Here is a 25,693-nt window from a genome sequence, read left to right as displayed (position 1 = left end):
CACCTCCGCCAATGGGGTATTCCTTCCAGTTCCGTTTGTTCGGCAGCAGAATAATAAGAAAACTACCAACCCAATATTCATGAAACTTGGTGGAGCAGATCTGAATTGATTAGGACACAATAATTTTTCACTTTTAGAGGGATAGGGTCTTGGCACTATCTCCTAGTGCGTTCCAGTTCACTATGTATAATCATGGGGATATTCAAAGCCCACTAAATAATTCAATAATTCTCACCAGATATTCTGAGCAGTGCTATAAAACGACCGACAGACTAAATATCAGACAGTTTAGAAAACAGTGAATGGTTTCAGATGCAGCCCTCGTTCCGGCTCAGGAGCTTACGAGACCTCTTCAGGCGAACAACAAAGCGTTGGCAGTACAGAACAAGGAAGCGTTAACTATCTACAAAAAAGTTAGGCTAAGTTATTAGGAAAGTTGGGTACAAAGTGTAAAAAGAGCAGGCAAAGAGTGTAAACACACACATACACTAAAGAGTAAAATATGGAGCATAAATATGCCCTTACAGACTAATAGTACAAACACAGAACTGCTCACAGTAATATGTACAACCATCACAACTTTCCAAAAACACTCGTTATGACGCTATTCAATATTCTAAAGCTAACTACTGCTGCTAACTTCATCTATACGGCTAAAGCAGACTTCTATTTTTTTATGCATATCATCTTAACCAGTATTGTCTCTTCTCTGACTCATATCGGACATCTTTCACTAACACCTCTCTCCCACTCTTGCAAATCTTGTTCCATTGTGGCCATTTTGAAATCTACCAAAGGCTTGTTTGCTTAAAAAAAGTGTTTGCCGAATGATCTAAGAGTGTCGGACCCAGAGATCCTGTCAATCATGCCAACCCCACACAGTGATTGGCCGTTGGGACCCAAACTATAACAGCAGCGATTCTAATTGGCCTTCTATTGGCGCCACTCAGAACAGGTCTGCCTCTTTTGTTTGAAGATTGCTAAGGCCATAATTGTAATCACAATAAAGTCAGAAATGTCTAGACAATTCTTACGATGTTTTCCAAATGTTATATTAATTCAATAATATAATCAAGGACTTATTTACACAGAATATTGTCTCAATATGTATATGATAAAGGTATCTGGTTATTGTTGGTATTTGCCGCTATATTTATGATTGGGCAATCATGTTTGGTCTACAGTATTAGAAGAGTCTTATGATAATGTGATGATACTTTTATACACTCACCGTCCCTGTAGATATATCCTTAATGTAATTTTAAAGTGGCCACCATGGGATAAAGATTAGAGCAGAGTTCTTCAGCACACACTGGCCCCGCATTGCTAACAATAAAACATAGTACTAACATTATTATCTTCTGAATATAGCAGTTGTATCTTGAACAAAAATCACATTTCACACATTTTGTGCCTTTCCACAAGTCTCGCCACATCCTGAACAAAGTGCCAAGGTTTCTTTTTTTCTTTTTCAAATATCTTCCCACCGAAGAGAAGAGCGCGCTGTGCATTTTAAGCTCTAACTGCAGTGGAACTGATTAAGCTAGCATCGTTTTTATGCTACATGCTACAAGTCTGGTTAATTTCCTGAACTTCAATCTAACTTTTGATATCAAATCCAGAACCCACAACTCAATTTGGTTTTCTTTTAGCTCATCACAATTATTTCACCACCACCAATTTGGAAAACCAAGCCAGGCTCCCTTCATTAGGCATTGTCATTAAAGGCTACTTGAAAAAAAAGACGGAATATATTTACACTATAAAAAGTCACAGGTTGTAAGTAGACGGAAATGTTAAGACGCCTTTTTTTCCCACTGCAAAAAGATCCAAATCTGAATAAGGCAACTTTGTACATCAGGATAGACAACACGAGGAGAGTACATGAAGCATCATGTAGCAACTAATGATGTCACATGAGCAGCTACCTGCAGTCAGTTCTCTTTCAGTTCTATGAGGTACGTCCCACTAATGGACTTCATTCACTTGTAGCGGAGCTCTTGGGAAACTTCAATTACTTATGATATTAAATATAGCATTATTATCACAGAGGATCACCTCATAATGACAATATAGCAAACTGATGATGTAATAAATTAAATTAAAAAATTCACATGTTGTAGGATAAAGAGATTAACATTGGTATTACATGATACAACATGAGTTCTAAATATGAGATTTAGCTTACCATGTTATTTTTCCATTGAGGTAACACTTGCTACTGTTGACTACCTTCTATCACGTGATTACATAACCAGTTGCTACGAGGCTTTGAATTTTGGGGAATATTCGTCAAATGGTCTTCATTCACTCTCTACACATCTGTGGAGAGCAACGATTCTTTAAAGTGTTTTCATCATTGTGCATCGAAAAAAGTAACATGACTTTGATGACTTTTGATATATAGTCAGTTATGTCTCAAAGGGGGGGTGGGGGGGGGCTTTGTTTCATTCAAAGTCAGGAAATAACATATTGCTGAAACTTTCATTAATCAGAAAAAAAACTGTCTCAAAGCGCTCCTTGGTTCACTCCAGAAACTTCCAGTGGATCACTGATAACTCAGTGTCCCACTTAATCAATAAAGTAATCCAGTTCCTTACGCAGTTACTGACTTCCTGTGAACTCAAAGAGGCTCAGCACACACCCCAGAGGAGCTTCTTTCCCCATAGTGTAAAAAGATTAACCGCTTTAAAAAAAAAAAAGTGTACATGCCAACATTGTTAGTGGTGTTCAAACAGCACAATAAATTACTATTTACACATACATTTGGCAAGATTTGATACACTGTCGGCCATGTTTTACAGCTGAGAATTAAAAAAAATCTGTGTTCACATTCAGCGAAAAAAGGACTACAAATCCCAACGTTTACAGCACAGAGCTGCAGGGCAACAAGGACATGCTAGACAATAGACAGTCTATTCTGTAGCATGGCTGTGTGTGTGTGTGTGTGTGTGTGTGTGTGTGTGTGTGTGTGTGTGTGTGTGTGTGTGTGTGTGTGTGTGTGTGTGTGTGTGTGTGTGTGTGTGTGTGTGTGTGTGTGTGTTTGTGTGCAGAGGTGTTAGGTGGGGGATGTTCGGACAAAGAACACATGTAGGTGGTTGACCTTTGTGTGTGTGTGTTTTAGGTGGTGTGTGTGTGAAAGTGTTACACAGCGTTCTCTTCAGTGGGAGGTTCAGCATTGGGGGGCTCCAGTAGAGTCTGTTGGACTGCAGAAGGAAAATAAAAACACACATCAGCAACACAACAAATGTGACCTTAATATAAAGACACGTTATATTAGACTATGTTCATGTTGTAGACTGTGGGTGTTATTTAAATGCATTGTTCTTTTTAATCGTTTTATCATTATCATGGTGTTTGGGGAATATGCAATAGCTAGAACACATTTGCACCAGGTGAAATGTGCGTTTTTCGCAAAATTCTGAAATAAATATTTTACATACCTGTAAGTACATTTTTAAAGTGACCAAAATATAAATATCTATGTGTATAAACAATAATATCAATGCCGTGTTAGGCCTTATTTTGATTACGATTATTTCAATGTTGATGGAGCAGCTATACAGTTAGCATTAGCTTAGCCTTGATCATTTCGAAAACAAGAGGTTAAGTTTGCTTGTCGTCTTGCGGACGGATCGGACAAAGCAATGTATGAACCGAGAAACAAAGTAAACAAAATGATGTTGTAGCTACAGGTCAGGTGCCAATATGTTGTTAGAGGAACTTTCTGAGCGACTATTTAGCTATGTAGCCTGCTGATGCTAGCAATGGGGTGTTTTCCCCAATGGATGTTTTGTGGCTCGTTTCACGTCAGTAAGTTAAATGTGATATTTTAGCGGGAAAGCTAAGGTGGAAATCAGCCAGTGCTACCTTTGAATTTACGGTAGTTAATTGTATGCGTCTTATCACTATGATGTCATAACTGGCATCAAAAACAACTCTGTTACTATGGGATTTTGTTTTTTTACACTGTGTTTAGCCTACAGCCAGTACATGCAGGTTACTGAGCCATAGTATTTACAGTTTATTTCAGAAAATAAAAAGAAAATATATATGAAAAGAGTGTATAGTAGATGTGGATAGACTACAGTACTCATGCTCTTACCTTGTGGTTCAGTAGCCACCACAGCCTCAGGGTTTTCAGCCTTCACCATGTCAGTATTCAGGCTCTCTGTCACAACGCAACAACACCTTTCGTTAACCTCTTCAATCCAAACAGGTGCGGTATTAGCATGCTAACGTTAGCTTTGTCAGTTGGTTAAGCTAGCTACACTCCACTGTAACACCTGACAGTTATTATGGTGAATATTGACACATATTTCTTTTTTTGCCAAAACAGTTAAATGTGCGGGTCCTTAAACCAAAACAATTAGCAAAAAGGGGGCAAGTAGCCTTTGAGCTATTAGTGTAGTTGCCAGCATTGTGAACCAGGAAACGATGAGTACCCCAAAGGTTTATGTTAGAAATGTACAGTACAGCACAAAGAAACTGCCAGATGCTAGCTTTCTCATGTTGGGCAATTTGCACAATTAGCATAATTAATATGAATTAGCATTATAGCCTATGTGGACAATAGCTAAAAAAGGGCTTATTGAGGATGCTGAATGCATTTCTAATATTTTCAGGATGTAAATGGCAGTCTTAATGACTATGTTCTTACTCCAGGCGAGCTGAATTTGAGGAATTTGGGTCGATTTTAAAGTTTAGAGGACGCTGGATCATTTGTATATGACAGATAGCTTATATTTTTTAATAGGTTTACTTCAACTCAGTTAACAGTTGTAGGATATTGGACCATAATTATTTTCACAATGTAGAACATGTGCATTTTAATTTACAGGCCAACACACTCACAATAGGACTCTATGAGCTCTAGAACCTGATTCTCTAGATAGATAAATTGGAAAAAAAGCTAGTATCTACTAAAACTGACACAAACTATTTTCTGCTTATATCTGGCTAAAAACAATGCAGATATTTTTAGTTACGGATCATGTGACCAAATAGCAGCAGTTGTAACACACTGGTGAGGTCAGTGCCCTGAGGGACTCCTCTAATGAGTTTACTGTAAAAGCCTTACGTTGTATGCCGAAACACAGCTTCTTCTTCTGGTAGGAGATGTAGCTGGTGATTGCACCCACCAGCGCCATAGCAACCGCACTAACAATCCCTGCGATGGTGCCCACTTCTGCTGTGGTCTCTGCGAACAACCACACAGATATTAACACCAACAGAGAGTAAAGGTGCATTTATGAACAAACACGACAGCCAGACAGAACGCACCATTGTTGTTGTCGTAGTTGTTGATCTGATCTTCATCACTTCCACGTCCACCTGTAAAAACAGGGCATGCAGCAGGGTTATTTCTTAGCTGCGGTTCTTGACATGGAATTCTTTATACATTTGCAGACATTACCTTTGCCTTTGTCAGGTTTGTAGGTATCGTCTTTACCAACATTTTCCAGATCATGATCAGAAAATTCACCTGAAAAAGCAGTACTTATATTAAATCACCAAATAATACCCTGTCACTTTAAAGGAAGCTGCTTGAACGTACAGCCAACTCAAAATAACACATTTGCACAAAGCTTGATTTATGATTTCAAGGGTTGTTTCTGAGTATTTTGTAGTGGGGTACGTATGTGTGTTTCTTCATGCCGCCTGCCATCTATTTTGGTTGTACAATGATGGATAACAATCTCAAACAACCCCACTTCAGAACAACCAAACTCTCTCTTTAAATGTTTTTGCTGTATGATGCAGAAGCTGGTGTCATTCCTAGTGTCATGATACTACGTCAGGTGGTGTTCTTTGATATACTCTTACATTTGGACTATGAGAAGAGTCTACATTGATTCTAATTGATCATATAGAATAAATTAAACAGCATATTAACATGTTTTTAAATCAAGTTTTCTGCATCTTTTATTTCCGTTTGCCCCGTCAAATTGAATTTTTGTGATTATAGTTTTAAACATTCTGGATTTATCACGCTGGCACTAATATTACTATTTTAAAGTTTAATCCCAATACAAATTTAAATACAAATAATAAAAAAAAGATACATATAAATTCAATCACAAATAGATTTAGAATTTAAGCAGCCAATTCGTAGATTAATATTAGGTATAGTATTAAACTATTTTTTGTTGAACGTTTTTGTCTTGTTGTATGATTGTACTAATATTATAATTATGAATAACTTGTATTAATATTATTATTATTATTATAGGAATGATAATAATATAGTTATTAATTCCTAGAATAAAGATCACTTCTCATTTCTACTAGGATTATTTGTTTAGAAAAAATAAATAAATAATGAACTGAGAAAAATAGGAAACTATATTTGGTGTTAAGCAGATAAACACAAATAAAGCTTTGAATGCAGAAATAGCATGCGAGGAACAGGGTTACTGTCAGAGTGGGGGGGAGGGGGTGATGAGTAACAGATGGAAACAATGAGCTCCCTCTCAGACATGGAGGAGTGTCATTTAGTTCTTGTGTAGTGCTTAACAACAGAGTACTCAGTCCAGCAGACTGTGGAGACAATTGTCCGGACGGTGGCCATGCAACTGTCTAAATTGTTTTCTTATGCACTAAAATGTCAGAAAAATTAGGAGTATCGTACATACAGTTTAAGTCCTCCAAATCAAAAGTCTTTTTAAATTTTCCAATGACTTCTAGACATTTAATGACTTTTGGTGATTGCCGGAGAACTTAAATACACTGAAAGAACTGAAACGATGACTTGAATTAAATGTATGATGTCCACACATTTCACATAACTGTATTGGGTTAGTTGAAAGCAATAATATTAAGTTGAACCGAAGCTATAGACTTATTATTATTGCTTTCAAATAACCTAATAGAGTTATGTGAAATGTGTGGACATCATACATTTAATTCAAGTCAACGTTTCAGTTCTTTCCGTGCTGAGGCGCAGGTGGCACATATAGTGTATATGATGGGGTTATATTTATGCTACAGTATATTTAATGTGGGACCTTTATAATCTTGAACCAAAACCTAGAAACAAACACCCAGCATTAAATATACTGTCACTGATAAACCATAGATATTGACTATCTATTAAAGCCACTGTGTAGAACTTGTATATGATTAAATCATCTCATCATTCAACTATATTGATGTTTTTGACATCTCTGCTATGTTCATATCCACACATAGCGGCTTTAATTCCACATGAAACACTTATTTATGAAGTGAAACTGAGCTAATAGCTAATCCCACCTCCCTGCCCCTTGTTCTTATCCTTGCCAGCAATGTCATTGTTGGGGTCCAAGGCATCGGACAGGTCAAAGTTATCCGCAGCTGTGGAGGCCAAAAGGTTGGGGGTCAGTGTGTTTGCAAAATAAAGGCAGAAGCAGCAGTCCAAAGAAACATAACAACATAGAAACGATATTTAGCATTTGTGTAGCGGGTGTTAACAAAGGTTGAGTAACACCTGGGCTGCGGTCCGGTTTATGCCTTTCGCATAAAAACATGATAATTAATAATAATTCAAGTTTAACTAATTTAACTAATAAGGACTATAGGAAATGACAATAGGGGACTGCCAGGATTTGCTATATTTCGATACAGGCTTGTCCAGTGTATACTTATAAAAAGAAATTATTAAAATGAGCATTTTGAGAATTTAAACTGCTGTTATCATCAACATGTTTCACCAGGAACAAGAAAGACTATTCAACCACAGCCCTGGTGAAAGAAATCACAACAGACTTCAGTATATACGTTAGAGAGATCATATAAGGAAGGAGGTCGAATCAGTTTAACAGCCAACTAAAAACAGAAGCAGAAGAGAACTGGTTAGTAAAATATAAAGCAGAGGAAATTAAATTAAGGCTTTAAATAAAAAAAACGGTCCTCTCTGCGGTCGAGTTTCTGGCCGGGGAAGGAAAGCTGAGGATTCTCTCACCTGGCTTGGGTTTGGGCTTCATTGGGGCCTTGGTTACCGCCGGGACTTTGGGAACAACCTTGGCTGGGGCTTTAGTGGGAATGATGGTGGTTTCATCAAAACCTGCACAGAACATTTACAGCTCAGATCGACGGACTTCAGTTATAAGTGCGCTGTAAAGTATTTAACACAAGTAGATAGGGCTCGTGAAAACCTGTCAAAGGCTGGGTTGAAAAAACAAGATGCTCGACAGTGTTGCAGATGAAAATAGTCAGAATTCAAAGGTATTAAATTAAACCGCTCGAAGAATATCTGATACCTTCTGAAAGACAGTCTTTTCAAAGGTGATCTCATGTAGTAAGAGAACTTTAAGAAAACAAACGTGCAATCCTGCTCCACTACTCTTTAAATCAAGTGTTTGTCTTCATCATTGATTTCCATTGACTTACACTTAAAGATTATCCTGTCGCTTTTCCGGGTTAAGTTGGTGTTGTATTCAATCATATTATAGCATTATTATAGAATGAAATGACTCGACTTCACCTGCTCCTGCTCCTCCAGCTGGTGCCGCTGGCTTCGGGGTGGGGTTCACTGTTGGAAAAAATATAAATGATTGTTATAGACACAATACATACTCTGCCGGAAGCCATACAGTGGATATTGTAAATCATGTATTGTACGTCTTTGTGGGTCTGAATATAAATGGATGCATGCTGCACATTTTTCTCTTATTTTTTACGGCATTTTTCTTACTGTCCCAGGTATCCATTATCTTCCATTCATTTCCGTACGCTATTATCTTGTATTGATAAAGCAATACATATGCATATGACTCAAAACCTGATATTGTCACGGATTACAGAACTCAGGTTTCAAGTTTTCTTCGAACTGCCTTCAAATGGTACAATATTAGTGGAAATCAATGGAGATACAATATTTTCTTGCAGTTATGATTTTGTTTTTATTCAAAAGACATTATTTTTATAGTTTTCTAGGAATTTGCCGATAAAGACATCAAGATTATGAGACGCTGAGTCCCGAATAGAAGAAACACTTTATTTATTTTTTGACTTTATGACAAATCTTGAATTACAGCTGGGACTTTTACAAAAGTGTGATTAGGTTGAAAATGAGCAAACTGCACACATGCAGGACCTTAACATTCAAATAGCTGTTCCATTGTACTTACATGGTTTACTTGTGTAATCTTCACTCAAAGCATCACTTAGGTCTAAGTCCTGAGAGAGGACAACTGTACAGAGAGGACAGAGGGACAGCAGGAAGACATGTTACAATCAATCTCACAAATAGCACCAACAGGGATTCAACACATGCTTCAGAATGTGGATCTTCTGTCTGATTTAGGCTTGTTGGGAGGTGTGTGACCACATTACTGATGAGTTTCCAGGCCCTGCCAGTGTTACTGCGTGTCACACAGTTTGGTGCCAAGCTGGGCCCAGAGTGCACTAATCGGCACTATTTGTTGTCTGGGTTGCAAAACGGAGATCATTTACCAGACGGGAGACAAAAGCAGAGACAAACAAACACTAGCTATCTTCATTGGCTGCCAGTCACAAACAAGCACAGTGTTCTGTCTAATCCCAGATTTGACAGAACACTGTTGTAGGTGAATATGAATACATTACTCAACTAACTTGAATCACTATTTTAAACAGAGAGAAAATAACAATACTAAATGACATGCAGCACAATAAAACACTTTTTATTTGTTGTGTATAATTGAAGAAGAAGGCTGCTTTCCTGGATTACACGTCAAAACTACTAAGCATGTACACTACTTGTAATTCAGATTTATGCTGTAGATTCACGCTGCTCCACCCTTTCTATCTATTTTTAATCTATTCTTTTTCTTCTTCGGCTGTCACACCTAATTCCCCCCTGGGAATCAGTTCTTATCTTAGAGCTGCAGTCGAGTCGTCATGCTTTGGCTTCTTACCCATGCTAGGGCGAATTCAAACTGCTCCTTTTAATGATTTTTTTTGGCATTTCTCCTCTATTCAATAGTCTGCAGAAAAGGCCAGGGAAGGTTGCGAGAGAGCCAGTACAACATGTACAAAAGGCACCCAGCTACTTTACAATCGAAACAGGAACGTTACAATTATCGACTCTTCGGGCAAAGTGTCCACAAGGACGTAAAATGCTGAATGGATTTGCACCATGACAACCAAAAAACTTCAGTCAGGTGAATATAGACGTCGAAGAATTGAATAAAATTATAAAGGAAATAAAGGCTTCACCACCATTGCCCTTTTCTTTAATGAGCTCCGAGCTGCCATTAGGGACACTACCTATAATAAGCATAAAGAGAAGACACTGCACAGACCTCTAAGGGTTCAAAGGGTCTATCCTTCTGTCGTGACACCAATGCTTTCACAACAGGATGTGGTCTGTTGTGCTACATCCTACTCTAAGGTTACGATATAGTGTATTGATCTGGATGAAGACAGTACATGCAAGTAGGATTTTAAGCCTTGGTGCAGTCATTCTTTAGACTCTAGAGCAAATTTAGAAACTAATTTGTACCAAATCCGCAACTAGTTGCCATAGAGTTAAATATTAAAGTAATTGAGTCAATTAATTGATTAGTTAATCGAAAGAGAAATGATCGACAAATATTTTTGATAATGATTTTTCATGCCAAATGATACTTTTTAAATATACAAGTTGTCCTGATTTTCTGTTTTATATCATGTTGAACTGAATATCTTTGGGGGTTGGACTGAGATAACAAGTCTTTGGACTTTGACAAACTGGAATTGATATTGTTCACTATTTTCTGAAATTGTATAGACTATTTGATAAAATAATTAATAACAGATAAAACACTAATAAAAAGAATCGTTAGTTGCAACCCTATAGCATAAATGCACCCAAATCACCCGTTTCCAATCACGTGGCATTGTGGGTTTTGTAGGCTAAAAAAAGACAGATTTTCTTGTTCTGCTTCTTCCTTTTTCTTCTTCACTGTTCATTTTAACTCTAGTTTTACAGAGTGCAATTCTAAATCACTGCTCAACACTGACTAGTTAATAAAACGTGCACACCCTAACTTCTGTGTGAATGTCTGATGTGCAGGACCATACACCACCCTGACCTTGATATACTACTTTCCGCAGCACTACAGACAGTCTCCCCATCCTTCATGCTGCCCCACCCACTTACTGCCCGGGGGCAAGGGTGTCAGCCGGATGTGACCAATCCAAACTCGTACCGCTTCCTTAATTTTTGGGTCAACAGCAATCCCTAGACCCATGTTACAGGAGGTAAAAAAGCTCCACTCAGTGAGGTGAACTGATTTTAGATTTTGGGAAAAGAGAGCATTAGGAATTCATTATGTACTCTGTAATGAAAGTTACCAACAAACAAGGTACTAGAATTATTTGCAAGGGATATAAAGTCTAAAAAGTTATGGGCAGAGACGGAGATTCGGCCTGGATCCAAACCCAAAATCTTTACCAGATTAACTCTACATTAAGATAACTTTTGTTAGAAATGATAGTTGAGATCACTTGACAGTTATAATTGTATTCCTAAACCCAACATTTGGCCAGACAGAATTTATTCACATAATTAGCATCTCATTTGCATAATTTGCATAATAGCATTTCAATAACTAGCCGGCTGCTGGTTTGGTTTTTTAGATTTGCACAACCAGGTGAATCTCGTATGACTACAGCTTTTCAGTCAGTCCATACCTTAAAATATGTGTTACCAGGCAGACCTTAGAATGAAAAAAATCTTCCTAAAAACCAATCAAATGAACATCTCCTTGTATTGGATGTGAGTGATGTAAGGTGGATCAAATTGGGGAGTGAGGACCTGTGCTACCGTTAAACCGAATGAACTCATCTGCTTTAGAATAATTCACCTTTTAGTGACTAACTTTCCATATTAATAAGCACTGAGAGTGACATCATTGTCAGCATGGCATGTGCTGCTGCAAACCAGACAGGCAGGAAAGAAGGGTGGGTGGTGCCACATCACTTTGATCTATGAACATTAATGTAAAAAAATATATATATAAAACAAAAATGGAAAGCTTAAACTACTGATCCCATTTGAAAGAAAACTGTTTATAACCATGCATGTAGTAATGTGTAGGCCTAATTACTTAATTTATTACAGCTCAGCATCAGTAATGTCTCGAGCAAAAAGCCAGAAAAACTGCTTTAAAAATCAAGTCTATACCAGACATCATTAGAAGAAACCAATATATAGTGAATTAAGTGTGTCTGTTCTCTCTGTTTCTTTAACGTCTGCTCCCAGGCCGGTAGACCGTTACTCGGCCTTAAATCACCGTGCCGCACAAAAGACGGAACGTGCATGTGCAGAGGTGTGCAGACAAAGCGTTACCCACCTTCCAGCGGCAGCAGCAGCGCGAGCAGCAGCGCGAGGGACCACAGAGAGCGGGAAGCCATGACTCCGGTCTTGCGACAAACAAAAAGCCGGTACAGAGTGAGAATACAGCGGGTAAAATAACGGGCCTGTCACTGTTTCGTTAGTGTGCAGTCTGCGGTTCAGCTCTCAAAGCCGCATACAAGGCGTTCACTATGGCTCCCTGTGGCACTCCCACAGACACACTTCCTGCCACACCTTTCAAAGTAAAACCCCACACAAAAGCAGTGAACAATGAAATGATTTTTGATAGCTTTTTATAATGTTGTGCAATTGAATATCCCTTTCATCAATCTTTAAGATGTATATCACATATATTTGTGTAGTTATAAACACACTCTTATTTGTATAGTAAATGATGAATACCAGGGTTGGAAAGTAACTAAATACTCAAGTACTGTACTTAAGTTTTTTTTTTGTCATTCTTTTACTTTATGTTATGCTACTTTATACTTCTACTGCGCTATTTTTGTTTCAACATTGAACACATGACATTTGTATATGATATAATGCAAACGGTACAACCAATATATATTTTTTTTAATCTAAAATTGCCATAATATTAACAAACAACATTAATATTAATTAATATCTCAAAATGATATAATACTTTGAAAACAGCCATGGTTCATAATGGTTACTTCTGATACTTTAAGTACATTTAGTAGGCAATACTTCAATACTGAACTCAGGACGTTCACTTGTAATGAAGTATTTTCAGACCAAAGTATTTCTACTTTTACTTAAGGAAAGGATCTAAGCCCCAGTTTGTGCTTCATGTATTAGCATTATGTTGACGGGGGAACCCATTCCATTTCTCTATTAAACATTTAAGCTAATGAAGGAAGAAGTTTCTGACATTTGGGATGGAAAAATATATATATATTTCAGAAAAAGCCTATACTTTCTGACCGTATGTTTGCTAATATGTGACAGGTACAAATGAAGCTAATGTCTGATGGTTTTCCCAACATAACAGTTCAATTGCCTTATCACTGAACAGAGAGAGAGTTATCCTCTGAACCGTAGATGTTTTATTTTCATTAACTGGATACGCTATCCATGAACATTTTTTAATGAATGGAGATTTGTGTACCCATGGGTGTGTATTTGGGTCCCACCCCTATAAATTGGGAACCATCATTGTATCGACCTTGGGTTTCTAGAAATGCGCTATATAAATTGTATGTATTATTATTATTATCATTATTATCAAATATAGTTAAAACCAGTACCATCTTGAGATGATTTGACGCTGTTAACACTGCACTTTTACTCAAGCAGGACTTTTGTTGTAATTGAGTAGTCCAGCATTGTTATATTCCTGCTTTTACACAAAGACCTGAGCTATAACACCATTGGTCCAAATAGAAGAACCTCAGAAATGTTTTGAGACAGTTCTGAGTTGGAATGTAACAGAGAATACATACTCAAGGACTGTAGATTTCCCAAGTAGGACTACCATTTTGAGTTTGTTGTTATTTCTTCTTTTCAGTCTTTTCATTTCATGCCACTTCATACTTTCTCTATGAGGGAAATATTTAGCTTTTTACTTTTATCTAACTTCTTTAGTAAGTACTTACATTACAAATGAATTACGAAGGGTTTGCATACAGGATAATTCTTATTATAGTCCCTTTATTCCAACAAAAACATAGCATGGTTCTGACTACTTAAAATTGTTAAGTTGTTCATTTTTCCTGTTATATATTTCCAGACATTTTAAGCATTTATTTGTATTTTTTGTTGTTCTTGGGATTGGTCGGCTGGACACAACATTGTGAAATTTTCCCTTTGAGCTTTCAGTTATTGTGATGACTGTTCTTAATATTTTCTAAATTTTACAAGCCAGACAATCAATTAATTATTAGAGGAAAACGATTCATTATTGAATTGCAGGCTGCTATAAAAATGGGGGGGGAAAATTGCTTCACAACCACAGTTAACCCCTTAAATGGGCCCTAAAATGACCCTTAAATCACATGTAATTACTTTGGAAAATCATTTGGATTGTTATTAAACCCACACCCATATTACACTCATTTTACACTATTACTCATATGACACCCATATCATACCCATGTAACACTGATGTAACACTGTCATTAAACCCATATTATACTGTTTTTAGACCCATACTACACTTATCTAACACAAATATCACAACCCATTTTACCCATGGAAACAGCCTGTCAGGTGGCTATATCCCCAAGGATTCGGAAATCATTTAAGGTTTGGATGCATTGATCTAAAAAGCAATCATGCTTTTTAGATCAATGCATCAGTAATCATAACCAAATATATCATATTCGCATGGGACGCTTTTCTACTTTCAGCTTCATACTTACATTTCCTAATTATACTTACATAGAGGCTATAACATTTTTAAGGCAGGTTTTTTTTTTACTTGAAACATGTTATTTTTACTGTGTGGTATTATAACGGATCTGAATACTTCATCCACCACTTGTAGGCTATTGGATTAAATGTACTTAACTACCACTTTTTATTATTACTAGTAGAGCGTTTGCATTGCAGGTGTATTAAAGCATCTTGAGTGATTGTGGTGTCCATCATACTAATTGTGGGCGTGGCTTTGTCCCCAAACTGCGGAAACAGGCTGATTTATTCCAAAAAGCTGCCACTAGCAGTATAGCCGCGGACACAGTGGACCGAGACAGGCAACACACAGACACATAACAGATACTCCACACAGCTCTGAGGAGATGGGGGACAAAGCGGGGACCAGGTAAGAGAATCACACAGTTATTTATGTTATCAAAGGATGATAATTGAAGACGTTCGTCCTCGTGCAGAGAAAAGGGAACTCTCTCTGTTAGCCTGTACGCGAAGGACACTACGAAAATAGACCTGATTCACATGACTGTCACTCTCCTCTGTTGATTCCAGAGGACTACAAGTGGACATTTCCCTAAATATATCAATAGATATAGATCGATAGAAATGCCGAATCGAAGAACAGATGCCAAAATAAGTTAAAATGTTGTCCTGTCATGGATGTGCATTCGTTACATTTGGCTATAAGCTAAGCAGCGTCAAATAGCCTTAAAATGTATATATTTTGGAAAGGAGTCGACTTCCTCTCGTGAGAAGACGTAGCGTTCTGGGGCATTTGCTAGCAGCGAGAATGTAGCGACCTTTTTCTTCTCTCAATAGGCTTGTGAACGTTTTTACTTTTATGTGGAGGATTTGTCTCATATTCACATTAGCCTTTAAGGTAAAAGAGAGAAGTCAAACTTTGTTTTACCGAACAGGTGTTTGACTGCGTGTTTATTCACTGTTGTTCATTTTTACAAGGTGCAGTTGAACGTAACACCCCGTTGGCTACATTGTATGCTTTAGCATGTAGCTGCTCTTATAGAATGTCATATTTTTCCTACAGCAGAAGAGTTGACTCAGTGGCGGCAAACGTCCGCTTGGTGTTAGTGCACTATTTTTCAGGAAGACATGGACTTTTTCGGCGTCATGTAGCCTATGCAGGCCTACTTGTCAATTCAAATGTCTCAAATATATGTGTGAATACCATGTTAGATCTACACCGCAGACAGACAGACATCTGAAAATAACGGATAATTCGACAGGTCTGGTGAGGGTGTCATACCACATAATAACACTAGGAGTCGCCAAAGACAGAAATACTCAACCCGAAGGGCCTTTAAATCACTTTTAAGCAATTGTGTCTGAAAACAAATGTATAGTGTAGTGCTACTGTTAATACTGGCAATTAGAATAACCCCTTATTAATAGGGACATCACTATTATGACTCCAACTACGATTATTGTTCTATGAAGTGTAAGAACAATCAGAAAATTGTCCATTGCAAGTTCTCGAAATCTCAAAAGATGTTTTCAGATGTCTTGTCAGTCCCAATAACCCAATATAACTTCAGTTTAACAAGATAAAAAATATATATATATATATATATATATATACATTTCCGTATTTGAGAGGCTGAAAACGACACTTTCTGCCATTTTTGCATGAAAGTGATTTTAATCAACTGGTTGCCAATGTCTTTCTGTTAGTCGACTTATTGTTGCAGCTTTTTGTCTTGATCAGGTTGTTGGCCCTGGTTTCAATTGGACTGCTTCAATATCTCTGATACAAGTTTGATTCTACTTTATTGTTGATTTAAAAAATAAAACTTGTTTCCATGATATATATAGAAGAAGGAGTTTTGAACTAAACATTCACTTTTGAAGCTTTTTAGCAGGGTTGAACAAAGTGCTCTTTAATGTGAATCATCTGCTAACCTTGGATATTCACTTTAAATCAGCAGTTGGATGATTTCCATGTCTTTAGAAGTGTTCATTCAATTCCACCTTTTGGCTAGACAGTTTAACGTTTTGTGAAACTGAAGAGTGTACGAGTGTGAACATTTTGTATGACATTAGCTTAGTTTAGCAGGGATATCTCCTGTCGTCACTGCTGACCTTCGAAAGCTTGGTATCCTGCTGAGTTGAGTTTTATTATGATAAAAGGGTTTTTTTTCCCCTTTAGGGTAAGGGGTTGACAGGAAGTGTTTCACATGTCCCGTGTTGTGGAAGTAATGGACATTTGTGTTGATAATCAGGATGTGCATTTTGTCCTTTGCCCCTGTTTTCTTTCCTCAAAATGTAAAAGGCAGCACATTCCTGGACAGGGAACTGCTAATGTTCCTAAAACTGCAGCAGTGTGCATAAACTTCAAGCTGACATGGCCTGAATGGTCTTGACAACAGCCTTGCTTGTAGGCTGGTAACAATCATTTTGTAATGTATATTTTACATCACTGTTTTCATTGTGTGCTTTTGTGGTCATGGACAAATTGCCTTTTAGTCTCAACACAAAATAATCCTTTGCATACACATTAGTGACGTACACTGGCCACATTTCCTGGAATACACTTCTCCCGCTTCCTGTTTAGTTTCACTAAAGACACTCTGCTCTTTTCTCTCTGCTTTGCTTCTGACTGGCTTTGACTGGAGAAGATTTCTCAACACCACAACAGCAACTGTCTTCTTGTGTGGTAACTCACTGTATGGAACACAGCTTGATGTGTCTTAATGGACAGACAAATCTGAATTCGGCCAAGTGATTTGACCTCAGTGGTTTCTTGCTAGCAAATAAATAATAAGAATGATATAAGAGAAAAACTGTTGTCATTTAAACCCCTAGTTAACTCGACGTCACAATGAGAAATGTTGTGTACTTTGATCAATTCTGCTGCTTTTCATGTTCTTTTATACCAAAATTGACATAGGGTTGATTATTTTCATATCAACCAATGAAAGTAGGAATACTCTGCTGATTTTATATTTTTTGAATCAATCATTTATTTGTCTATACAATGTATGACAGTGAAACATGCCCTAATCCTAGTTTAAGTCTTTAAATGTCTTGTCTGTCAGTATAAAATCAAATGTATCCAGTTTAATATGATGTAACACAGAGAAAAGCAAGGAAATCTCCATATTTGTCAGGCAAAAATAGTTATTTTTCTGCTTATCAACTAATAGATTAGTCTACTAATCGTTGTGGTTTTATTAACAACATGTCAAGAAGTTCCCCAGGGTTCAATTCTGGGGCCTCCTTTGTTTCCTCACAAGCTCAAATCCCCCAAAACAACCAACAAAGAAACACTTACCATTATTTTGCAGTTCATAAAATGTACATAAAACTGCCAAAATGGACATTATGGATTATTTTCGTTATCAAACAATCAAATCATTGAACAATCTGCTGCTTATATCTGGTGAATTAATCGTCTATAAGATGTGAAATAGTCAACATGCCCCAATCCTAGTTTCACAAGGCCTAAAGGGATGTCGTTAAATGTCTTGTTTTGACAGTAATAAACCAAAAATATATTCAGTTTTTCTGCTCATTGACTAATGAATTAGTAGACTAATTATTGCAGCTCTATTGAAAGGACCAAAGCTCCGCTGGGCTCAATTCTGGGGCCTCCTGTGTGGCCTCTCAAGCTAAAATTCCGTCAATATTTCACAGTTGACACTCAAATGTATATAAACCTTTTTCGTCTTCTAACTACTTATTTTAGGAATCACAGCTTCTATAGAGTTATTACTATCATCACTGCCCGCTCCCTGCTTTCTTGTGAAAAGTTTAGCCTTACAACACAGGCTGATGATGTATAACACTGTGGGAGAATGAGAGGGTGGAGCTTTCCTTAAAATGAGTTTGAAATAGTTTTCAAAAAAAGATTTTCACCGTTTAATGCTATTGTTCTTTGTTAAGTGCTATTGAAATGTTCCATTGTAATGATTGATGTCTCCCTCAGGACCTGTGTACTCTAATCTAATCCTGCACATTGACGGGCCACGAGCACTATGCTGTTGATTAAAACCGCTTTCGAGAGCGAACACCGTCCGTTCTGAGCCACTGTGTGAAACTGCAGGACACATTTAGTTGTATTTTATGCTGACCTTCCTGTCCTGGAGTTTGTTGTACTGTCAGCCATCGCTGCTGCGCTATAATTGCTCACTTGTTGTTTACACTAAACTCGAGGATTGGTTTACTGCTGCAGTGTGTGGGCGCCTGTACGGGACAGGAAGTGTGACGTGATTTTACACTGCCCTTAGTGTGTATTGCATTGTAATTAGATCCCTGGTTCCCTACATGTTCAGCTTGTTGATGTCCTTCCTAGAGTAGATGCTTTTTCTAAATTGTTAGTCGTTTTTAGCACATATATTCATCATGTTTTTATTGAGTTATATTTGTGTCCTGGTGGTTAGGACAAACAGCACCATTCTCAGTGCAACGGAACCACACATTCGTCATCATTGTCAAAACCTGCCGCGGGTCCTACACTACCCACAATGCAACTCAGCTGCCAATAGTTTGTTCAGACATTCTAGTATTTAAAACTAGTTGAAAGATAAACGGACCTGACTGGGTAACATATCCTCAGCACAGATCATTTACCAACAGCTTACATTGGAATTGAAAATAATGTAAACGTCAAATAATTGATCATTTAAAGTTTAACTGAATTGTTTATTCATTTATTTCTATAAAATTGACAATGTCTGCTTATGATAAGGTAAGTACAGCCTTAGAAGATGAAACCTATACTTCCTTTTTGTTCCCGCTAAAGGAGAACCTTGAACATTTTTAGAATTTAGCAACCATATTGCTTTAATGCAAATAAAGTACCGTATGCTATATGACAAGCCTAGCTAAGACCGGGCAACTGTTTTATGCCACAGTATATTAAAACTTCATTGCCTGATTTAGCAGGTTACCTAAGGTTGCTGTTAACATAGTAAATGATCAAGTTTTCCCTCTCCTTTCTGCAGAGTTTTTAAGAAGTCCAGCCCCAACTGCAAGGTAGGATATAGTGTGTAGGTGTTATTGTGTCTTCCTCTCTTTCAGATCACGTTAATCATTTTCTTCTGTCCAACTTTCCTTCCACAGATCACCGTTTATCTAGGGAAGCGTGACTTTGTTGATCACTTAGACCACGTAGACCCAGTTGGTGAGTGTTAATACACACACACACACACACACACACACACACACACACACACACACACACACACACACACACACACACACACAGGGTTGTATTAGACTTGAGCCCTCAAGACCATAATTCTTATCGGAGACCATCACCACCCCCCTCCGTATTTGAAGTCCAACACCAATGATGCATTTAGGGTCCCTTTTTTTTAATTTATAAAATCTAAAAGGTCCACATTCCTAGCTAATGGCACTCATGGTGTTAACAAGTTGCATGATCTACAGCGGGGTCAGTGACACTTCATGTCAACACACTGGGCGGCACCAGGTGATGGGCTGCAGGGACACAAGTTTTGTCCAAATTTGGGCAGAAGGAGGATGCAAATCTCAACAACATTTAAGGGAGCCTGAAATAAGACTTTGTTGACACTTTATGGTGTTTTTAGCTTAGAATTGCAGCCTCTGATTTTTGGTTTGTGAGTAACAGGCACTTTATTGAAAGAGAAATTCCTCTGTTGTGATGTTAGAGTGCACCTTGAGGAAATAAATGATTAAGTTGGAGCTAGTCTGGACAGAGGTGGAAGAGATAGTCAGATATTGTACTTGAGTAAAGGTAGAAGTACCAGAGTGCAGGAATACTCTTTTACAGTAAAAGTCCTGCCTTCAAAATGTTACTCAAGCATTCTCATCTAAATGTACTGAAAGGAGCGACAGTAAAAGTAGTCATGGTGCAGATTGGTCCATTTCAGAATAATATATATATATTCTTCAACATCCCTCTTCCTGTGTGTTCTCTAGATGGAGTGCTTCTTGTAGACCAAGAGTATCTGAAGGACCGAAAAGGTAGACAAACCTGACAAAAGACACAGAGTAACAGACTGACTGAATGACTGATGGACATTTAATCAACGTCTCCGTCCATCCCCAGTGTTTGTGACTATGACCTGTGCGTTTCGTTATGGTCGGGAGGATCTGGACGTCCTGGGCCTTTCCTTCCGGAAGGATCTGTACGTCAGCACACTGCAGGTCTTCCCCCCTCTGGAGGAGAAGAAGACGCCTCTGAGCCGCCTGCAGGAGCGGCTGCTGAAGAAGCTGGGTCAGCAGGCCCACCCCTTCCACTTCACTGTAAGACTGCTAAACACACTGTAAAACATTAGCTCATACCTGCTTTTACCCTCTGCGCCTTCTGGTTCTCAGTCGTCTATCCCATTTATGTGCTATGACATGTGGCATAAGAGAAGGTAGATGCACTGTTTTGCATTGTAACGTTCATTATGACTATGCACCTCAAGCTGCCCTTTATATTTCACTTTGGTTGACATGTTTCAGATCCCCCAGAAGCTGCCTTGCTCCGTAACCCTCCAGCCAGGCGCAGAGGACACTGGGAAGGCGTGTGGCGTGGACTATGAACTCCGAGCGTTCTGTGCTAAGACTGCAGAGGAGAAGATCCACCAAAGGTTAGAAACATTCAGACTCCAATAAAACTAAGACCATAGAGAGATATCCACTGTGGTTCTCTTAGAAACTCCAGAGTAGAAAAAATGATCTTCTCGTTTTGTATTATTTTGATGTTTATGTACCTGCTGTGTTTGTAGGAATTCTGTTCAACTGTTGATCCGGAAGGTTCAGTACGCACCGGAGAAGCCGGGTCCGCAGCCGATGGTGGAGACCAGTCGCAGCTTCCTGATGTCCGACAGATCTCTACACCTAGAGGCCTCACTGGATAAGGAGGTAACTCACTTGCACACTTTTGATTGGCTATTAGGATGACTGGAATACACACGATGACAAGTCTCTGTCTCTCTCCAGCTGTACTACCATGGTGAGCCCATCAGTGTCAACGTCCACGTCACCAACAACTCCACCAAGAGTGTGAAGAGGGTGAAGATATCTGGTAAAGCACTTATCAAATCAGGAATTGTGTTATATATCTGCTGTAATTGGACTCAGGACTGACTTTAAAGACAGTTGTGTGTTAAAGGAACTACAAAAGCACAATAATTATTCTTTCCTTCTCTCAGTTCGTCAGTATGCCGACATCTGTCTGTTCTCCACGGCTCAGTATAAGTGTCCGGTTGCCCAGGTTGAAGCAGAGTGAGTTCGTATACTCTTATCCTCCTAATGCTATATTCTATTTTTTACTTACTTAAAACTGTAAATAATGGGTATATCCCGACCAATGTAGGATTTGTTTTAGGTTGGAAATGATTTATTAGCCTTTTTACATAATCCATTCATCTTTATATTGCTCCCTTACAATGTTTTTCAGATTTCTGAAATTGTTGATAAAATTAGCATAAAAATCAACTTGCCGAGGTAAACTCTGTCATGGTGACAGGGTTTCTTAATCTCATCAAACACAGATTGCTATTTCTTGTAGGCCAACATCTTCACCGTATATATACAACGAAAATAAGGTCAATTCAGCCCATGCATCATTTTAACTGTCCAGCCTTATAGGGTATGTAGAAACTACTCAATATTAACAAAGGTGTTCCACAGGGATCCTTTTTAGGGCCTCTTTGTTTTTACGCTCTGAATCGCATTACTCTGCAGATGACAGTATTTGATAGATAGAATCGAACAGTGCATTAAAAGCTACCAACATATCTTACCAACCTCTTGTAGTATTGCATTTATAATATCCCATGTCAGGAATGAGTGTTAAACTTTTACAACTCATTGCAACAGACTGATGGATCACTCTTTAACTTTACGATTTTGCTCCCCTACCTCCACCCATCAGTCACCAGGTTTCTCCCAGCTCCACCTCCTGCCAGGTCTACACTCTGACCCCCACACTGGGTACCAACAGGGAAAAGAGAGGCCTGGCCCTGGATGGAAAGCTAAAGCATGAAGACACCAACCTGGCCTCCAGCACCATGTAAACACACGTATACACACCTGCATGGGACAGAAAAGGCTCTAGTTTTTATGCATAAAAGCACACAGTTTCTTTTATGACTGCTTGCATGTGTCCCGTGTGTTGCAGAGTAAAAGAAGGGACCAACAAGGAGATGATGGGGATTCTGGTGTCCTACAGAGTCAAAGTCAAACTGGTGGTGTCTCTTGGAGGGTAGGTGAACACACAAAAAACTCAAATAAATCTCAATGAAATCACCATCAAGATAGAACAAATACATATGAGTATGTTTTTCTGTGTGTAGGGACGTAGCAGTGGAACTCCCGTTTGTCCTCATGCATCCCAAACCCGTAGACCTGCCCAGTTCCCAACCACAGTCAGGTAGGACACACACACACACACACACACACACACACACACACACACACACACACCTCGTAACCGTAAGCAATGGAGCTGTGTGAGCTGTGAGGATTAGGCTGTCATTTAATGACTCCATGTGTTCTTGTTTCTAGTTGCTCCAGAGGCTGATGCTACTGTGGACACAAACCTCATAGAGTTTGAGATGAAGTAAGTGTGTGTCTAGATTTCTCTAAACTAGACTTTTCTAACCATACCTTTCCCTCACAGACTGAAGTGCAGGGTTGTTATTTGAGTAAAGTATTAACGTGATTTACTAACGCAGCAAAGGATTTGGATTAGTGAAATTTTACATGTCACTGAATTTGACAGCAACAAATAGAACATGGTGACTTTTTGATCAGTGGTTGCACAGTAAGTCAAACAATATGTTAGATTGACCTAGAATGGCTTTAAGATTAGAAAGAACACATACAAATATTTTTCTTAATCGTCAGTTTTGTTCATTAGTATGTAGTGTCTCTCCTGGGACATGTCTCCATGCTTTAATGTTCAGATGCTCTTTATGTTTCTCATACTGCCTGTGCTGCAGCACCTCTTTTCACCCTCTGTCTGAAACCAGAGCCCAGTCTACTCTGATTGGTTCACTCCGTTGTTTGGAGATGTCCCCCCCTTAGCCTACAATGTGTTTGAGTGCTAGCCAATAGAAGCGCAAGTGTTACTTAGTGATGTCATTATGTTACAGAAAAGGAGTCCAATCGAGGCGTTTCAGGCGGGGGGGGGGGGGGGGGAGTGTGTGGGAGAGAAACTCCCTCTAGAGGGAATACAAGTATTTTAGCCTTTGCAGACCATTTACATGCACACAAAACCAATAAAACACACTACAGGAGAGGGAACATAATATGGCTTCTTTAATCTAACACAGATGTTAGTGTAGAGTTGTGTTTGTTGGAAAGGAGGGAATATTCTACTAATTACTCAAATGACTTATTACTTTATTTCAACTGTATATCATTGGCCTACACATGAATCTGGTTCTGACACATCTCTCATAGATGCCTTAACAGAGAGTTCCAACAATGTATCCATTAATTTATGTGTTTTACTTGCAGTTGGGATTACACAACTGTAAGTAACACACATTCACCAAAGAAGATAGTCATACAAATCAAAATAAATGAGCCAAAACTCAAATAAAAAAACAGTTGCGTAGGCTTGTATAACAGCATCTTCCGCACAGGTTGCCCATTTCTGTGTCTCTTGAAGGGCTGGTGCCATGGGAAATGTAGTCTTTTATAGTCTCTTGATTACAGACGTAACAATATTTAGCCTTTTTTACAAAAACAAAAGTCTGGCTCTAAAATATCCGTTGTAAAATGAAAATATTTGCTGATATAAAGCCTTTGTCAATATAAACTGCTTTGAACATCATCACAGAAACCCATTCAGCCGTATTTCTAAAGTACAATGTATTTTAAATCCAGGTAAATGATGCCAGTCTTTCTCTTTTCAGTACGCCCACTACGGCCGATGACCTTGTCTTTGAAGACTTTGCTCGTCTGGGGCTGACGGGGACGAAGGATGAGAGCGACCCCTTCTGTTAGCTCCTCCTTGGCCAGCAGCTACTTATCCGAGTCTCCGGGTTACAGGTGCTCGACCCCAGAACGCAGGAAAAAGGACTTGTGAGGGCAGCCTCCTGAAGTTTTCCACATTTTAATTGTACCATTTATTCCGTATGGGCTACTAGATGTGTTTTTCTTGTCAAAGGTATAAAACTAAGTCATACTGGTTGTATTTTAGTGTACAAAAGCAGGATTTAACTAAGTGAGGCTGATTGTTGGAAGCACTGCTGCGTGACTGTTTTTAACCTGCTGATATCAGTATTGTACATGCTGCTGTGATTCAGGATTCATTCATGGGACGAGGAAATAAAAGTGGTATTTTTTTATACTGATAATAGGTTAGCTGTTGTCTTCAGGGGAACCTCCAACTTGTACTGCTTCCTGTTGATTATTCTTTAAAATGAAATAAATAAATCATTTTTATATCTGGAGCAGACCAAGCTAGAGGGTAAGAGTTAAATACACAGAAATGATTTTATTTTTATAGTTATTTTTTGTATTTTTAGTAATCGATTCAAGCGTGGGATCAGCTCTTTAGTGCAAAGTAAAAAGAAATACGCTATTGCTCATATAGTTGATGTTTTTCTGGGTCAAAAATTGTGAACAAAAGTGACACCGTTTCTACATTACCTCAAACATGTCTTAGCATTTCATTGTGTGCCAATATAGTATAAAACTAAAGTATTATATCTGTGATGAGATTTTATTGGCCTGCCATGTTAGAATTTGGATTTTATCACATAGAAAAATGCTAGCTCGATCAAAAGAACCATTTGATTATTCTGTCTATACTGTATCATCATCTAACATGAAGTAGAGCAGCTAGACAATCAATCTCTAAACAGGCTTTGTATCTATGGAGATGATTTTAGATATACATTTGTTTTTTTCCACGTGGAGATGTAAATGTAAAGCTTTTGTATGTCAATGTACGTGAACCATGGCATTTATTATAATCAATTTGTAAAACAACGAAAATGCTACCTGTTAAATAAGATGTCACCATATAGTAAAAACATATGACAAGAG

General features: G+C 38.3%; 2 protein-coding genes across 3 annotated transcripts; one reads left to right on the top strand and one right to left on the bottom strand.

Annotated features, from left to right (window-relative positions):
• Nucleotides 1–3,036: 3,036 nt before the first annotated feature.
• Nucleotides 3,037–12,529, bottom strand: cd99l2 (CD99 molecule-like 2). Of its 2 annotated transcripts, XM_063900917.1 has the most exons (10): nucleotides 12,300–12,529; nucleotides 9,111–9,173; nucleotides 8,465–8,512; nucleotides 7,943–8,044; nucleotides 7,255–7,335; nucleotides 5,417–5,485; nucleotides 5,284–5,334; nucleotides 5,081–5,200; nucleotides 4,106–4,171; nucleotides 3,037–3,206 (listed from the first exon to the last, which is right to left on the bottom strand). In XM_063900917.1, the coding sequence occupies exons 1-10, from the start codon at nucleotides 12,358–12,360 to the stop codon at nucleotides 3,145–3,147; spliced, it is 723 nt and encodes a 240-aa protein (XP_063756987.1). In that variant the 5' UTR covers nucleotides 12,361–12,529; the 3' UTR covers nucleotides 3,037–3,144. The 2 variants fall into 2 exon arrangements, with proteins under 2 accessions (XP_063756987.1, XP_063756988.1); XM_063900918.1 differs by lacking the exon at nucleotides 7,255–7,335.
• Nucleotides 12,530–14,955: 2,426 nt separating this feature from the next.
• LOC134876334 (arrestin red cell-like) lies at nucleotides 14,956–25,692 on the top strand. Its single transcript, XM_063901329.1, has 14 exons — nucleotides 14,956–15,086; nucleotides 19,657–19,687; nucleotides 19,775–19,835; nucleotides 20,618–20,662; nucleotides 20,748–20,944; nucleotides 21,149–21,276; nucleotides 21,415–21,550; nucleotides 21,629–21,713; nucleotides 21,841–21,913; nucleotides 22,566–22,703; nucleotides 22,812–22,895; nucleotides 22,987–23,063; nucleotides 23,198–23,252; nucleotides 24,556–25,692. Exons 1-14 carry the CDS (start codon nucleotides 15,064–15,066, stop codon nucleotides 24,644–24,646), a joined length of 1,224 nt encoding a protein of 407 aa, XP_063757399.1. The 5' UTR covers nucleotides 14,956–15,063; the 3' UTR covers nucleotides 24,647–25,692.
• The last annotated feature ends 1 nt before the right edge of the window (nucleotide 25,693 follows it).

This window comes from Eleginops maclovinus, chromosome 14 (assembly GCF_036324505.1).
Source record: "Eleginops maclovinus isolate JMC-PN-2008 ecotype Puerto Natales chromosome 14, JC_Emac_rtc_rv5, whole genome shotgun sequence".
In the NCBI taxonomy this organism is placed as follows: Eukaryota; Metazoa; Chordata; class Actinopteri; order Perciformes; family Eleginopidae; genus Eleginops; species Eleginops maclovinus.
Note: the sequence above shows the minus strand (reverse complement) of the source record. Positions and strands in the feature narration are given on the sequence as shown.